This window comes from Panicum virgatum, chromosome 8N, assembly GCF_016808335.1.
Source record: "Panicum virgatum strain AP13 chromosome 8N, P.virgatum_v5, whole genome shotgun sequence".
Lineage (NCBI taxonomy): Eukaryota > Viridiplantae > Streptophyta > Magnoliopsida > Poales > Poaceae > Panicum > Panicum virgatum.
In genome coordinates, this window is record NC_053152.1 from 36,881,900 (window position 1) to 36,899,432 (window position 17,533).

The window sequence follows — 17,533 nt, forward strand, 5'->3', positions numbered from 1 at the left end:
CAGATCTCTCGCGCTAGTGACCCTGAAGAATCTAATGAGGTCTTTGACCGTGCGATTATAGGATGATTACTATAGCAAATCATTGATTAATTACCGTCACTAGATTCGTCGTGAAAAGTTACACCCATTTCTGAAAAAGTTTTATAAATATATTTTATTTAGTATATTATACATGCGAGATTTTTTTGTAGAATGGAATGGAATAGAATGGAAGGAAACAAACAAGGCCTTTACGGAAACGAGTGGCGGCGGCGGCGGCGGCTGCCTACTCTCGTCCCCTCCCTCGTCAAGGCACGAGGCGACAGGGGCTGCGATGGGAGCGCGAGATGACGAGCTGCAAGGAAGACACCAGGCGACGGGCGACCATGGAGAGGGCGCGAGGCCAAGATCCCGCGAGGGCTGATGGGCAAGCATCGCCGTGCAGCAGATGTACTCCGTCCACCGACCAGTTTTCTTCCTTCCACGCGCCTGTCTAGATCCACAACCACATCATAGTGAAGAGTGAAAGCGCATTGGCTCGCTGCAAGCTGCATCAACGCCAAGATCTGATTCCTTTGTATTTGTTTGCCTGCATCGATAATTGGAAAGCTGTTTGTTGGTCGTTGCGTGGCTACTGATTTGATTTTTTTTCTGATAAGCTTGCTGATTTGATTTGATCAATTGGAAGTTTAGAGCTAGCGGATTTGGTTTCTTCTTTATTTGATCAAATCAAAATCTGCAATTTTTGTTGACGCACATATACTTAAATTTCTCATGGGATGATTCCCCACGGATCCCCGACGGTGTCGGGGACGGGGATGGATTTTGCCCCGATATGCTACTCGGGGTCGGGGTCAGGGCGGGGATTGAAGTTCAGGGCTCGGGGCGGGGACGGGCAGCAACCCCCCGCCCCGACCGGCCCCGTTGCCATCCTGAGAGTTGTCTCGACCCGCATCGACCAATCACTCTCTCTCGGTGACGCGGCGAGTCGGAGACCATGGACGAGGAGCGCACGACCTCGCAAGACGGCTGCAAGAGGGCGTTGTCAGTGGAGAAGCCAGCAGTGCCCGCGGCGCCGCCGCCGCCGCCTGTGCCGGCGTCGGGCGACGATGCGTTCGACTTCGACCCCGCCGCCCCGTTCGACGCCGTCATTCTTGCCCTGCCGTCGTCGTTCGGTGGCGGGCTGGAGGAATACTCGGTTATTCTTGGTGATGAAGAGGAAGAGCTCGACGACGTGTACGACGACGACGACGACGACATCGAACTTGAAGGGAACGACCAGCCGGTCATCAGGTTCTGGAACGGCGAAGCGGCCGGGAGTCATAACGACTTGGTGGCGCGGACTGTGACGTTCCTCGGTCAGCCGGCGCGGTTCGCCTCCTACCAGGACGAGGGCATGGCCGCCTTCATGCGCCTCGCCGCCGTAGAGGCACCGCCGCCGGCCGCCGGGGTGATCATCGTGCACTACCGCTACCACCGCTTCACGAGGCCCCGGAGCGGGGGGCGCGGCATCGAGGCGCCCGATTACGGGACGGACTTGCACCACGTCCGGTACCTCGTCCCGCTCCCCGCCGTCGTCGCCGACCCGGCGAGCTCGTTGCGCCTCGTCGACGCCTCGCTGGCCGGTGACGTCTACCCCTACCGCTCCCACGCGCAGCTCCAGGCCCTATGGTCGGGCCTGCTCGCGGCGGCGCCGGTGCGCGTCCCGCCGCGGGCCACCGGCCTCGTGGTCACCGTCGACGTGGGGGTGCTCCGGAGCGGGGACCGCACGCCGGAGTGCATGGAGTGCTTGCGCTCGGCGCTCGCGGAGAAAGCACGCGAGGCCGACGCGTCGCCCGTGGCCTGCGGCCACGAGCAGCACCTGCCGGCGCCGGTGCGCTGCGACGACGAGCCGGGCGAGGTTGCCGCCGCTCGGCCAGCGAAGCGGAGGAGGTTGGACGACGTCGTCGCGGGGGAGGTGTGCGCCATCTGCCACGAGGTGCTCGAGCAGCAGGGCCTCGCGGCGTGGCCCCGGTGCTCCCACGTCTTCCACGGCAAGTGCTTGGAGCAGCTCCTTGCCACGGTGCGGCATCGCTGCCCTATGTGCAGGAGTACACTGTCACTCAAAGGCATGTTTGATTGATTGATTCAAAGCATGATGTGTTGCGTGCTGTAGCCGTAACATCATGCTCAATTCTTCTATGAAGCCATAGGTGGAAGATAGGTGATGGTTGTAAGGTCAGAATTTGGGAATCTGGTTTAGAATTGCTTCACTCGCAGTTCAATTTTTTTATATCTCCTTCATTTTTTTTTGAAAGATTGATATGTCCTACATTTGTGATCCAATTGAAGTTACCATGGCTAGCTTGTGGGATTGAGTTGGAAGTTAAGTTGTCTTTTCGAGCATCTCCAACATAGTAGCTATTTTTGACTCTCTCTCAATTTGACCCTCTAAAAAGAAGATTCCTCTTCATATGGAATGGCTTGCTCCAAATGACTATTTCTCACTCTCCAAATCCCAACAGATCCTTCAACTCTCCACTCCACACGCAAATCGATGCATGGGTCCCACGTGTCATTCCCTTCCTTTCCCTTCTTTATCCACCCGGCCTCACCTCTCCTCTCCGGCTCTCCGCTCTGCTCTCTCCCTCTCCTCTTGGATGATGGCAGCGGCGGCGCTTCTCCTAGACGGCGGGGATGCGGCCGCGGGCGAGCTATCTACCATTTGAGAGTTTTCCAAAATTTTACAGAGTAAGATCATTTTAGAGTCTTTTGGAGATGCGGAGGAATTTTTTAGAGTCCTTGATGAGAAGATTCTATGAGTTTTTTTATTTTTAGTGGAAGATGATATTTTTTTTTTCAAAACAGAAGATTGCCTGAGTTGGTAGAAATTAACTCTGTAACTGATGTTGTCATGGTGATGCCTTTGTATGGCGGTATGGAGTTTATTCTGCACAATCCTTGTATAATGTTATTAATTTTTAGTGGTGTGAAACCTATATTTATTCCTTCTGTATGGAATGTGAAGGTTCCTCCAGAGTGCAAGAGTTTCTCGAGCTAATGTCCCACATGTAAGAAAAATGGTCCCATTAGGCTATTAATTCTGACTTTGATGATTGAGTAATAATATAGTTATTAGGAGTAACAAGTTTTTGACCATATATTTGCAGGTTTTTAGGTCCCATGGATAAAATCCAAATTATAGAAAGAACATCCAAATTAAGTGATTCGATTAATAGCAAGGGAAAGTCATAGCATAAATCCAAATGACCGGAGAAGAAGTCCAAAGTATCAGATGATCCGCTGTTATGCCCTTCGGTGCTGTTGGTGTTATTTTGCTATTTATCCCAAATTAATGCCTATCTTAGATGTTTCACTGATCACCGACTGTGATGCATTATAGCCTTATTGCATATGGTTGTGTGCTCAACCATATAACGTTATATTAAATAATTCACTAGATTGTTTTGAGATATATATTCGAGTTTTAAAGATATTTGAGATGTCTTGCAAATTACTATCTGGTTGCTTCATTGGTATATGGATACACAACCAATATAAATAAGATTTGTTGAGGATGTATTACAATCGACATTTTTCTGTATGCCTAATATTCTCATGATGTGCTGGTAATAGGCGAATTTCATTTGCTGAATCCTTCCACTTTATGTCTTGCCTTATTAGAACTCATCTGGCTCAATGCATCTTACCAGGCTCTCATGTACTGCTGTGCTGCTGGCTCACACATGTACTAAGAAACCAAGCATTGAATTCTGGTTGTGTTGTTCTGTTGGTAACAGACTGATGCTGACATTTCTGATATTGTCCATATTCTGAATTTGATGAGCTATATGCAGTGGGGCACCTTCACAATAACCATGCACTCGGACACGCGGTCACACTACACTAGCCATATGATGCTAAATATTTTTATGGCCTTTTATTAGTGTATAGAAATGATCCAGAAGATAACAAAGAAGAAAAATGAGGCTGTCTTGTTTGATTCAGGTAGTTTGATTCAGGTACAGAGGTACAATTTTTAATTGCAGTCCTACCTATTGTGCCTATTGCCTTTACTTTGTACAGACTGAGGCACTGCTCTCAAGTGATTGCCCAAGTCTCAATTAAGTGCGATTTGTAATACTCTTGGTTCCGGGTAACTCCAGTTTTCTTAAGCTGCATTTGTGCTTGAACATGATTTGTATGTATGTCCAGCATAACTGGCTCATGGAAAGCATCATCAGCCACCATTTTATTTGTTGCATGGCTGTGCCTCGAACTTTGCTTTGCAAAAGTTATATTAATTACTTTACACCCGGTTGCAGTTTGCATCATATTAGGTGAGGACGAATGGTGGTCACCCTTGCATGATAAATGATTGACGCAATGTTGTATGGATTTAATCTCTTGGCTCGTGATGTGTAGGTGTAGAATGAGACATGGCGGTCGATGGTACGTGGTGAAGGGCGAGCTCCAGCTTGGGTATGACGGACCATGCGGTGATGACGAGCAAGCAAGAGGCTTGGCGCCAATGTATCATGCGGGGGTGAAGGACAAGCGGAGGCTTGGCGCTGAGGGACCCGAGGAGTCCGAGCGAAGTCATAGGCGATTCACATGGGGTACGATCAGAGTAAATGTACATGGAGGGTGAGATGGTGATGGAGATGGCGTCGGTCAAGCTAAGGAGGAAGGTGATGGCAAGCTCGAGTAGGCTGCCTGTGTGGTGGAAGCGCGAAAGGCTTGAAGGCATCAAAGCTTGGTGGAAGCTGGACACACGTCGATATCGGAGCAGACAGTTTTACCGGTTTGAGCCTCAAAACTGATGCGCTTCCGGTGTGGCTGGATGGTGGTGGTTGAGGGAACATGGCTTCATCACGAAGCTTGTGTCGAGGCGAATTGAAGTTGTGAAGATGGCGTGTCCATCCAGCGTTCAGAGAAAAAGTTGGATGATTTTACCCCTAAAGGGTATTTGGGTTGTGTGCTTCATGTAAGGGCATTTTGGTCTTTTGTCCGGCGCCTATATATATGTGGAGGGACAGTTAACTCTTAAATCTCTTTGGGTGAGGTCCTCTTTTTTTTTTCTGAACATATGGTCCTCTTATTTTGATTGTGAGAGTTTGGATTAGGATTGGAAAGAGGGAGAGACGTGGCTCTTTGTTTAAGCGGTTTACTATCCATGCTTTAATTAGGCTAGAAGTGGTTTGTAATCGGACATTGTGAAGTAATCGAAATATCAAATTTATGTCCTTTCATTTCATCCTGAGTGTTTTTCTTTTTCACCTTTTTTCGGATGAATTTGTACTATATTTATGTTGTCCTATATTTGTACTTCTGTTTTGATGCGTCATGCGGTGCATTAGTTGCTTTAACAAAATGCTAGCTCTTTCTTTTGCTCTAGTTAGATCAATCAAAGCAAGCATTTGTATGTTGCACTTGAAGGTACACAATTGGCATAAGACATGACAAAATTGACTTAAATAATGTCTGGTTGGCACATCTTACAGGGCTCAAGCACCTTGAGGCAAACATTTTAGGGTACTTTATCAACAATATACCTTCTAATAGCCTTGAGAGATCTGTGGGCTTCTGCGAGAGCTTCCTTACTCATTGTGAAGCATCTATCAATCATATCAAAACTCCTCTCATGATCACTGGTTGTATCCAGTGTGAGGCGCTTGAGCGAAGACGCATTCTCAAGAATGTGACATGTTAGCTCAACCAAGCCCTTGGAGGAACAAAAGCCTGTTATTGTAACCATCCTAAGGCAGTCATGACGGCATTCTAACTGTCTAATATCCTTTGGATGTCCATCAGATTCTGCAAGAATTGAATCTTGCCTCAAGCCATCCTGTTTTAACTGCAAAATATCAACTATGGTAATTATTGCCATGTAACTGACACAAAAGTGTTTCATGCATTCTTAGCAATTGCAGCCTTCCGCGGCATATGTTTTCTTCTTTATTATATTGTGTTGCCAATGTACTAATATGCATGTTTTATGTAAAAACCAAAAGTTTGTGAGAAAATTTAAATGAATAAAGCTGATACCAACTAAGCTAACTCGCCATATCATAATGATTTTATCATACAAAAGGGCTCATGAAGATAAATAGCAACTTACACGCAGCACAAACGATTCCAAGGCAGGAGAAGCGTTGATAAATGAAATCAGTGAAAAGAAATCATAGCTGGGGGAAAATATAAGTCTTCCGGAAAGTAAGATGTCAAGGTACTTAAGGTGAAGGAATTTTCCAGGCACCGTTGGAGTATTGACTATCTACATACATAACAAAAGGTCACCAGGGTTAATAACCATATATACTCCAAGTTAGAAGTACCATACACATATATAGCCCTAGCTATTAAAATAAATACTAATAATTCAAACTTCCAAGAAACATATAAAGACTCAGCACATGTTATGGCAAGTGGGCCGACCTAGGCCCATGAGTACTGTAGCGTGTGAACAGTGCCGCGAATAGGATTAGTTGGTTTGTTAGGAAAGAGATAATTTAGATTGATCGGTTAGGATCTATTGCTTAGGGGTCAAGTCAGTCGTCTCTATAAAAGGGACACTCTTGTATCAGTTGAGGTTAAACAAGAAGAACCCTAAAAGCAGTCAGAGCCTCCAAGGGAGGGCGACGAACAGGCTCTTCGTGCTATCCCTAGATCTACCATATCATCTGGTATTAGCCTTCTGATCCTGCCGCCTACCACCGCCGCCGCCGCCTCCTCCTTCTTCTGTTCCTGCGACCACCAAGGCCCGCCCAATCCCACCCATCAATCCGGTTCGATCTGGCATGGCCCTCGCCACGCTTCATCATATGGACACCACCCTTGATTCAATCTCCGAGCGGTTGGATCGCATGGTGCAGCTGATAAAGGAGATATCCATGGGGATAGATGCATCCATGGTTTCGCCGCCAACTCCTGCATCACCGACGCCGCCTGCTGACCTGCAGGCTCCATCTACTCCATCCCCGCAGGCGACGCCAGTGGTTTCGCCGGCGCCTTCTCCTACACCGCAGTCACCAGCGGCACCAGTGGCGCCGCCGGCATCTTCTCCTGGACTGCCGCCGCCTGCGCCTTCTCCGCCTGTACCGGTGACGCCCACACCATCGGCGCCAGTCCCATCCCCGCCGGGGGCTTTGACGGTAATGCCGCCACCATCACCTGCGCCATCGACACCGACACCATCACTGCCAGCGATCTTCGTGCCCTCGACGCCCATGTTGCCGCCGCCAGCGACTCCATCTGCTCCGCTGCTGGCCATGTCTGCATCCACCTCCATGGACCTGCTCGGTCTACTCACCGCTGGCTCAGTAGTGGCTCCACCAAGCACTTTCTCTGCATTGACGTTCCAGCTCGAGCCCAGCCTTCTCACAGACGTCATCGCCAAGAACATCACCATCGACAATTTCCATCATCTGCAGCCATGTTCACCCACCACAGCTCGAGGACGAGCTGTCTTGGAAGGGTGGAGTAGTGTTATGGCAAGTGGGCCGACCTAGGCCCACGAGTACTGTATCGCGTGAACAGTGCCACAAATAGGATTAGTTGGTTTGTTAGGAAAGATATAAGTTAGATTGATTCGGTTAGGATCTATTGCTTAGGGGTCAAGTCAGTCGTCTCTATAAAAGGGACACCCTTGTATCAGTTGAGGTTAAGCAAGAAGAACCCTAAAAGTAGTCAGAGCCTCTAAGGGAGGGCAACGAACAGGCTCTTCGTGCTATCCCTAGATCTACCATATCAGCACACATACCTCAGTATGAGACGACAGAGTAAGTGATACAACGTTTGGCGCAATGGATGGGAGCTTGGTACGGGCATCACAAATCATGTCACGTTGGAGGAAACCAAGCATATGTATGTCCCTCGCTTGCAACAAGTCGCCAAAGCAATTTTGTACTGGAGCCCCTCCATAATGAAAAGTAGACAGCTTTGTAGCATTGATCTCAATAGCCTGTAATATTTTGCATCCCAATACCCTTAGGAGGCTGAGCTTGGATAAAGTAGAAGGTATCTCTAAGCGAACTATCTCATTGCAGGAGAGGAGTTCTAACTTCTCCATAGCACAAGAATTGGAGAGCAAGTGTCCCAATTCCTCCTCGTTAATGAGGACCGAATGCAGGAACACATGTGTCAGCCTTCTCAAACAACCAAATGTCTCTGTGGGGCGAAAAGCGCAGCTAAAAAGGCGAAGAGATTGGATACACGATCCTGTTTCACAGGATAAAAGTGCACAAGGGAAATCGTACTTTGTCTTGATGTGTAAAGATAGTTCTAGGGCAAGTTCTTTGACACCAGAGTTGATGGCAAGCTGAATCCAATTGTCAAGACAACGAGCGTCAATATTGGCACGAGGGTGAAGTTGAAGTTTAAATGTCTCCATCCCAATGCCTGAATGGTTCTTAAGAATGTGGTCAACTGTATTCATGAAATAAGGCGATGTCTCATCATTGAAATCCAATTTCTTCGTGTCAATCAACCCAAGGGTTTTGACATTGAATATGAGGTTAGGATAGTGTCTCCAAGAAGTAAAAATCTGCGAGACACACAAGCAGCACGGGCAGCATCTTGCAGAGGCACTAGGGAATATATATGATTCAACAGGTCCTGCAAAAACATGGTTGTAATATATGTTCGAACTTGATAATAATCGTAAAATGCAGCTAATACTTACTAGCTAAAAAGGCTAGGTAGACTATAGGAAGATGTAGGTGATGCATTATATCACCCTCTTAAAATGCTATAAAATAAAATACAAAAATAGCACTTTCTCTATTTTTTTTGAAAACGGGAAGCTTTATTGATCTTAGACAATTACATCAAGGTGATACAATTATGTAAGATTCAACCCGACCTCTGCATAACTAGGATGCACATAGCCAAAGAGAAAGAGTATAGAGAAAAAAAAATAGAGGAGACAAACAAAAGGACCATATGGATATTTAACATGTCTTTGCATCAAGACCTTCTTTACAGAATTTAGAAGCATTTTCTTTTGTTATCTAGCTCTTAAAAGTGTTTCTTACTTTTAGTGGCACGTATACAAGATCGGATCCGTCGCCTCCATGGCCAGATTCGGTTCTCCTTTACCGGATCTAGCCGTCCTGAGGGTGGATCCACCACCCCCAAGTCCAGTTCGTCGTGGTGTGCATGGCTGCATCCCCCACCTCAAGCGGCAGGTTCTGACGGCCAGATCGATGGCCTGGGCATTCCACCGCGTCGACGGCCGTCTCGGTGGCACACAGAAGTCACACTGCGGCGACGGCGGCGAGCGTTAGGAGTGCCAGGCGAAAGCTTTGTTTGCTACAATTTGTGCCGACTCCGGCAACAACGACGCCACTGGTGCTGTGTCCCTCGTTGGAGGTGTTGCTGAGGCACTCCTACTCGTCGCCAGAGATCTTGCAAGGAAGTGTCTCATGATTCGGACCTCACGCCGCCAGCATATCCGATGCCAGCGGCAGCACCTCACGCCGCTCACGCATAAGCTGCAGGTGGGGGTGCCCAAGGAGGAGGTCGAAGAGGAGAGGATGGGGTTGCAGATCCAGTGACGACTTCCCGTCTTCGCCGACACGTCGACGGCGGCCGTTGCTCACGCATTCTAACAGTGAGCAATGACCTCTCTTTCGCCGGGGACAGGTGCTTCTCCAATGGCGACCATTCGGCGTCGCAATGCACCTTGGCGACCCGGTAACGCAAAGAGTCGGCAGCATATTCATCGCCGGATCTGATCCACATTCTAGTTTTTGGATCGAGCGTGGGTCGGTTTGCCAGTTGCAGTGGGGGATGTCCGGAAGGCGACATACCACTTTGCCTTCTCATCGGGCACGCTGAGGTGGGATGTCCTTGGATCTCAATTCTTCGACGCCATGGATGCTAGTTGATCTTTAGTACACATATCTTTATATACTAAAGTTTCTTTTTGTTCTTGGATTCTGTAATAAGTTTGGCTGTGTGTGGTCACGCAGAGGCTTTGGCTGTGTGCGTTACCGCAGAGGCCGGAATGTAGTTCCGTTATCTAAAAAATAAAAGCTATATATCCTACTACAGTGATGTGATATTTCTCATCCCTACCAAATTAAAGGTGAAAGGAGCTAGAGTAGGCACTTATATATAGTCCTACAGCCAAATTAATAGCATAACTGTCGATATATACCTCTGGAAGCTTGTCAACAAGGCTCCGTCGGCACCTCGAGAAATAATGGCACCTTCGTACGGGCAGGGTACGCTATCAGTTGTTTTAGTTGACGATGAAGCTCTTGATGCATCGCCTAAATAATTAAGCCGTAAATGAAGGCCGGATCACAGGCAGCAAAAGATTAGAGATGGACAACTTAATTTTTTTTTTTTGCGATTCTTCAAATTTGACGCACGCGAGAAGAGAACTACTGTCGTGACGAGGTTTAGGCTGAATTCGATCAATCAGTTCCTAAACATTAGATTCTACAACCCTAAGTAGGTTATCGATCAGCACATGATTAAATTAATGGGAATCGATCATATAGGAGGAGGAGGGGCGTACGTACTTGCTGTACGGAGCTGCAAGCCTGCAACCGCCGCGGCTGCGTCCGGCACAAGGCGCTCTGGAGTTCCGATCCATGGCGCTCGCTCGGAGATTCATCCCACGGATCGGATCGGAAGAGATTGCGCGCGGCGGCGCCGGCCGGTTGCCCGGACAGATAAGGCGCCGGCGAGAGTCAGATCAGTGAACCCGAATCGATCGCGCTTGGCAACAAGCAAGTCCGATTTTATTTGTTTCTTGACCACGTCGGAAACGAGACGCTATGATTGAGCGCCTCGTGCTCGGACCTGGCAATCTTTGTTTAGCGCGTACTACGCGTCGACGCTTTTGTTTGTTTTCTTCTTTCTTTCTTCTTCTTCTTTTTTTTTCTGATAGTGTTCTTACAAGATTATTACTAGTTTTCAAGTGGGATTTATACAACGTGTGCATTCTCTATCCAATGCATACGTAAATGATAAACAAGCCCCTCTCGTTTCCATGCCCACATTTTGGCGCATGACCATATTTTTTGATAGCCAACCAATCAATCCATAAAACTAGTAGTCTAACTTCCATGTAAATTATCTCTGTCAACTCTTGCATACAATTTTCATACATACCCTCTCCCTATGGATTGCCAAACGTACCGAAAGGTTTCGGACAGTTATTCAAGTAACTGAATGAAACCAGTCTAGATACTCCTTGGGTGGTTTATCATTTTGGGGAGCCTCACCCGCCCCTAAAAATGAATTTGTAGGGGTAGGTGAGGCATCCCACCCGCCTCTACAATTTCTTTTCAATTTATTCTAAAAAATCATTTAATTCATTAAAATAGAAAAATATTTCAAAAAATATAAAATTTTAACTAGAAGCTTATTGTGACCTGTATAATTTAGAAAAAAAATATTAAAATCTAATTTGACTGCCTATATTAGTTCAAGGTGTGGAAACCACAATGAATAGCTCCCATCCTAACTTATCTCATACAATAACTTTATATTTGTCAAACATTTAACTATTAGATACAATAAAATATGTTTGTCATATTTTTTTCTAGTTTTGTAGGTCCAAATAGTCTTATTGTACAAATTTTACAATTGTTCAAGATTGTTTGCTATTTATTTTGAATTAAACAATTTTTAGAATAAATTGTAAAAATATCTGTAGGGGCCGGTAGGGGGTGAACCGCCCCTACAAAGTTGGTTTATAAGGGCAGCCTACCCCCTACCCACCCCTACAAATGGGCACATTTTTAGGGGGGAGCCGCCCCTACAAATGGATTTTCAGGGGCGGCTCAATTGCTACAGTATACCAGCTCCATTTGTAGGAATAGATGCAAAATTGGTCCATCCTTAAAAAAAATCGGTGCGTTGCTATAAATCATTTTTATAGTAGTGTTATTTTTGTAAAAATCTTATTTGAGGTTTAGAGTCTAAGAGCATATCCAAAAGTTTGTCATATTCTACTTGACAAATCTTGTGATTTGCCAACTCTCAAAACTATTTGCCAAGTAAAAAACAATTCGATCTAGTTTGCTATTTCGGACTTGACGAAATGGAAATAAAAAACAGTAGGCAACATGCAAGTAGGGAGAAGACTTTATTTTCGTGGTCAGTACACAGCATGCAAGCAGGGAGAGGATTTGCCAAGCCCTTTCCCAAGTTGCCATATATGCGCGGTGAGGGAGGACTTTTGCCAAGTTGCCATATTTTGCCAAGTCGTTTGCCAAACTGTTGGAGGGGTGTTTTAAGCATTTTTGTCAAAAATCAAGGATGCCAACTCCATTTGCCGGATTCCTCATTTGGCTATAGATATTGTGTTCAAGGTCGGGATATTCCTTTATCTAAAAAAGATATAGAATGCAATGTTTTCCTTAGCTTTAATAGGATCCTCTTTCTTTTGTGGAATTAGATGAAAGCAGCATTTGTAGGTTCATTTTCTTGCTTATTATATTTCCGTGTTGCTTGAAAGGATGGCTCTGCTTGGACGTAATCTGTACAGGGCAATTTGGTCATTACAAAGCTACATTGTTTGGCGTTACTAGTGGGGTTTGTCACTTACAGGATACCCTAACCACGGGGTTCGTGTGGCTCGTGGCCAGGTGATGTGAGAGTGAGACCACAACACAAGCTCTGAAACTTGTGTGCTCTAGGGACAAGTGTCCTGCATGGCTGTTTTGGATTGCAGCGCACATGTAATCAGTAATCATTGGTTACAATACGAGTATTTAGATAACATAATTTATAGCACTGAAACTTGTGTGATTTAGTTCTCGTCTAGTCTATTTTTTCTCAAACAAAGGTAGAAACTTTTTAAGTTCAACCTTAACAAGTTGTATCTTTTGCAATTGTGGGATTGAGTTTGATATACGTTGTGTTCGCTTGGCTGTGGCTGATGGCTGGTGCTGATTTTGTTATGAGTGAACAGTACTACTGACTGGCTGGTAGCTGGTGGCTGGTGCTGATTTAGTATGAGAGAACAGTACTGCTAGCTAGTTGGCTGACAAATCAAGCGAACACAGCATATAGATTTCAGTTCTAAAAAAATTTCTAATGTCAACTAGTGCACTACTCTGTCCCTATTCTAAGAAAATGTTACGGTTAGGACTAGGGGAGCCTTTGTGTTGTGTAGAAGCCAAATGCACGGCTACAAAATTCTATTTGTTTCAAGCCAGTAAAAAATCTGTCTCCCACCCTCGGAAAACGAAAGGGAGGCACACCGCACACGACAAACGGATGGTGCCCGTCAAGCTAAGCAATGACCTGAAGCAAACGGGGTCGGGGTGGAGTCCGAGTCGATCGAAGAGCAGGTTCGGAACTGAAAACACCAGCGGCCTACGGAAGGATCGGAAGCAGCCCGTAATAAATAGCCGCGCTCTCTCATGCCGCCCCCCAGAATCATAGCGATCCAAGCCCACTCTTCATCGTCGTCCCTCAGGGTGGAGCCGCTTGCCGGGAGGCCAGGAGCGGCGCGCATGTCCCTTGCTCCCTGCAGGGCATCAAGATGATCCCGGTGTCGGCGGGGGAGCCCGCGGTCGTCGTCGCCGGGACAGCTGCGCCGGCCGCTGCTGGCGACGTTCTTGGCGGCGGCGTTGCCACTGATCCGCCGCCCTCGGGGCACGAAAGGGAGGAGGAGAGTGTCGTTCTCGGCGAGCAAGAGGACGAAGGTCTAACCGACGAGGACAACTTCAGCGACGACGATGACGACGAGGATGACGACGTCGATAGCGACAGCGAGTTCGAGGAGGACGGCCGGCCGCCGGACGTCGAACGCGGCGCAGCCGCAGCGGCACCGAACGTCGTCCTGGTGGCGGTGGCGGCCGTGGGGTTTCTCGGGCGGCCGAAGCGGGCCGCCTCAGTTCAGAACACGACCGGCTTCATGCGCCTCATCGCCGCAGAGGCGGTCCCGGGCAAGGGCGGCGGCGGCGGCGGCGAGATCCTCGTGCACTACCACTACACCCGTTTTTCGAGGGCGCGGAGCGGGGCAGACAACGGCGTCGACATGCACGTCCTGGGCCCGAAGCTGGCCCGCGTGCGCTTCCACCTCCCCTCCCACGCCACCGCCGCCGCGGATCCGGCGAGCTCGCTGCGCCTCGCCGGTGCGGCGCTGGCGCCCCTGGTCTACCCGTCCCGCTTCAGCGCGCAGCTCCGGGCGCTGTGGTCCGGCCTCGTCGCCATGGCGCCCGTGCGCACCCGGCCGCCGGGCGCGCGAATCGTTGTCACCGCCGACGTCGGCATCCTCCGGCCCGGGGACCGCACGCCGGAGCGCATGAGGAGCATGCACGCGGCGCTGGAGTCCCTGGCGCGCGAGCGCGACGACGGCGCGGCTCCACGCCCCGCCGCGGCCTTCGGCGGCGCCGGCACGGAGCTCCACCTGCCGGCGCCCCTGGCGGCGGAGGACGAAGCGCGGCCGGAGAAGAGGCGGCGGGTCACCGGGGAGGACTGCCCCATCTGCTACGAGGCGCTCGAGCAGGGCCTGGCGGCGTGGCCGCGGTGCGCCCACATCTTCCACGGCGTGTGCTTGGAAGAGCACCTTGTCAGGGGGTACCAGGAGTGCCCTATGTGCAGGAGTGAGCTGAATGCCAATGCCACCCGGTAGAGTGTGACACCAGCTCTTAGCATCAAGCAAATCGTGCTGCAATTGTGCACAAGCTCACTGTAATGTGCCCTTGCAATATTTTGTAGCCTTTTTCTTGTAAGAAGCTATGTATACTGCATGTGAATAAAGCAACACTCCTTCATTTATCTTCAGACTGATATGATGACCAATATATGTGAGATACATGATGTGAGATATCGTAGAAATTGCTACCTGTAATGTAAATAAAGTTATCTATATTGCGCTATTTTTGCTCCGGAGAATTAATTCTTTTGTTTCTCTTTATTTTAGGGGTGTAAATTCCCTTTAGTTCAAAATTTTGTACTATTTCTTTAAAATGAGATCTCATTTTTGAAAAATAGTATAAAACTTTAAACTAAACAGGATTGGAGCTGCATCTAAGGGTTACCAAGTGACACCCCTAGTTTATTTTCCCCACTCATGGATCGAAGGTAATTAAGCTGGAACCTCAAGTGTTGGGGAACCTGCTGTTGATATCTTATATTTGTTTATTGTGGATTTCCTTTTCTGCTGCTCACGTTTGGCTGAGAAGGAATTTTAGTTGCTGGATGTTACTCATTGGCCAAATTTGCTGGACAGTAAGTGTGTCCTCATCAGTTCTTCTCACCTGCTATTGTTTCATGTCTCTTTGGTGCTCTCTCCAGCTCTGCTACTTGGTGGATTCACATCCCAACAGTTACTTCAAAAGGAATACATCTCCCATCCAATAATATGTGATGCATAGATATGATGGTAAGGAAGTTACACGCGAGATCGGAGGTTGTGGGATTGAATCCTTATGATTGTGTACGCGCATTTACGCATGAAAAATTTGCGTGACTTCTAGGGGTTTGCAATATTTTTTTGTTTTTCTGTTCGTTGCCGGCGACGGCGGCGCGGCAAAGTGGATTTTTGTCCTCCAAGCGCATCCAGGTGAGTTCCTTTGCTCGGATTGTTCTTGTGAGGTTTGTTGGAGTCCACCCATCGGCGTGCAGATGGATCTCCTCTGCTGGGTGTTCCTCCTTGCGGCTGGTGCTGGCGATGCTTCCGACGGAGTTGGGGCGGCGCTTTGGATTTTGGGACTGGCGGATGTGGGCGGCTTTGGGGGCTGAATCAAAGGAGCCGACGGCTGTGGGCACGAACCGAGAATCTCTTGCAGCTTTCCAACGTCTGGGGTCCGCTCTTTGTTTTGGCTTGGTGATGATCGGCAGCTGGAAGTCTGGATGCTATGCCCGATGGCCGGCGGAGCTTCTGCGGCAGCGTCGGAGGAGGAAGACGATACACAGTAGCGTTCAGGGTCTTGTTGTAATTTTCTTTTTACTCAGGGTCCTCTATGCAAAAAAGGATTGTACTGTGCTTGATCTTTAATACATATTACAGTCCTTTTTGCAAAAAAATAATAAGTGCTTATAATCAACTGAGGCTAGCGTGGCTTCCACTAGCTACTGGAATCGTGTGCCATGAATACTTGAGGGTAAGTCGACAGTGAAGTTTTTAACACCTATAGATTGTGCATCTTGTTTTCGGCGAAGTTTGAAATGAATATTCATGTAATTTAAAGTCGATAATGCATACACAATGTTATTAAATAAAACACAATGCAAATGAACTGAGTGATATGGTTTTTTTCTGTTGTCATTCCAGTGTTACAATTCCACTAATGCAAACGGTGGGGTCCGTTCACCCCTCCGGCCGCGTTTTTTTATAGAGAGCTAAGGAAATTCAACTTCCTTGACTGCGTAAATTGAGTAATTAAGAAAAGAAAATGAACAACAGATGTAGTAGTGCTGCCGATTCGGCCATTGAGATCGAGGAAAAGGATGGTGGTGGTGGAGGCGGCGGTAAAGGAGTCCGGTAATGATTTCAGCGCAGGGAGTCGGGTGAAACTACGTGATGGTACTGTTTTTTTGCTGGTACTCAATGAGACGTTTTGCAAGTGACAATGTCATAGTGATGCCAAAAATATTATGCTCCTCTGTTTGTGACGAGGGGGTGATCAGTAACTTTCTTGCAAAACGTTTCTGTCATGGATACACACACCAAGCCTTTTCCTGAGCATTTTCGCCTGCAAGTGAGACTCGACCAATGAACACGAAATATCAGAAATATCAGGTCAAATTCTGACTTGTTTCCTTATGATTTCGATAGAAACTATCCATAGTCCATAGTTCAGATGTTATTATACAAGTTTAAGACATTAGATATATTAATATACATGAAGCTAAATTATGCATATCATAGCTTGGAGAAGCACTTTATATTTCTCGACACACTTGCTACATGGCTCAATAACCTTCAGGTTCACAGAAGGGGGCACTCTTCCCTCGACATATCTCTGAATGGCAATACGGTCTTTTTTAGCCTTCACAAGTGCCTCCTTATTCAGCCGCAGGCACTTATCAATCTTGGCATACCTCGTATCATGACCACGGGTAGTGTCTAATGTAAGGCACTCCAGTGTCTTTGCTTTCTCGATAATACAGATCGTGAGCTCAATCATGCTCTTCGCAGAGCAAAATCCGGTTATCATCACATTCTTGAGGTTGTCATGGCACTGTCCTTGAAGGCACCGTGGACGTGAGTAACCACTTGAGTCTTCAATAACTGAATCACGCCTTATGGTTGGCTGCGTTATCTGCATAGGCATACATGATATGTCAGTCTATTCAATAATAACAACAAGGTTTCAATTAGTCTGAATACACTAATTTACACCCTAGATAAGGAGTTTATAATACGATAGCTTGTCAGAGATAAATGATGGATGGCATACCCGTATGATGAGAGACTCCAAGGCAGGAGAAGCATCAAGAAAAGAAATAAGAGAGCTGAGATCATAGTCTTGGGAAAACTTTGATGAGGAAAACTCTATCTCCAAATACTTGAGCTGGATGAATTTGCCAAACGCCTTCGGTGTACTGACTGTCTGAACAAAGAAATGCCCCCCAAAGATTAATGTGAATTGAGTAT

The 17,533-nt window shown here is 47.4% G+C and overlaps 3 protein-coding genes across 3 annotated transcripts in view; 1 reads left to right on the forward strand and 2 right to left on the reverse strand.

Annotated features, from left to right (window-relative positions):
• Positions 1-245: 245 nt before the first annotated feature.
• On the forward strand, positions 246-2,308 carry LOC120686137. Its single transcript, XM_039968306.1, has one exon. It carries the CDS (start codon positions 977-979, stop codon positions 2,099-2,101), a length of 1,125 nt encoding a protein of 374 aa, XP_039824240.1. The 5' UTR covers positions 246-976; the 3' UTR covers positions 2,102-2,308.
• A 4,470-nt stretch (positions 2,309-6,778) lies between these two features.
• Positions 6,779-7,351, reverse strand: LOC120685003 (glycine-rich cell wall structural protein 1.0-like). Its single transcript, XM_039966855.1, has one exon. It carries the CDS (start codon positions 7,349-7,351, stop codon positions 6,779-6,781), a length of 573 nt encoding a protein of 190 aa, XP_039822789.1.
• A 9,433-nt stretch (positions 7,352-16,784) lies between these two features.
• LOC120685004 overlaps positions 16,785-17,533 on the reverse strand; it is a 34,734-nt gene continuing 33,985 nt past the window's right edge. Inside the window, exons 5-6 of the mRNA XM_039966856.1 lie at positions 17,337-17,489; positions 16,785-17,198 (exon numbers count right to left, since the gene is read on the reverse strand). Coding sequence (XP_039822790.1) covers positions 16,785-17,198; positions 17,337-17,489 — 567 coding nt within the window. The remainder of the gene's footprint in view (positions 17,199-17,336; positions 17,490-17,533) is intronic.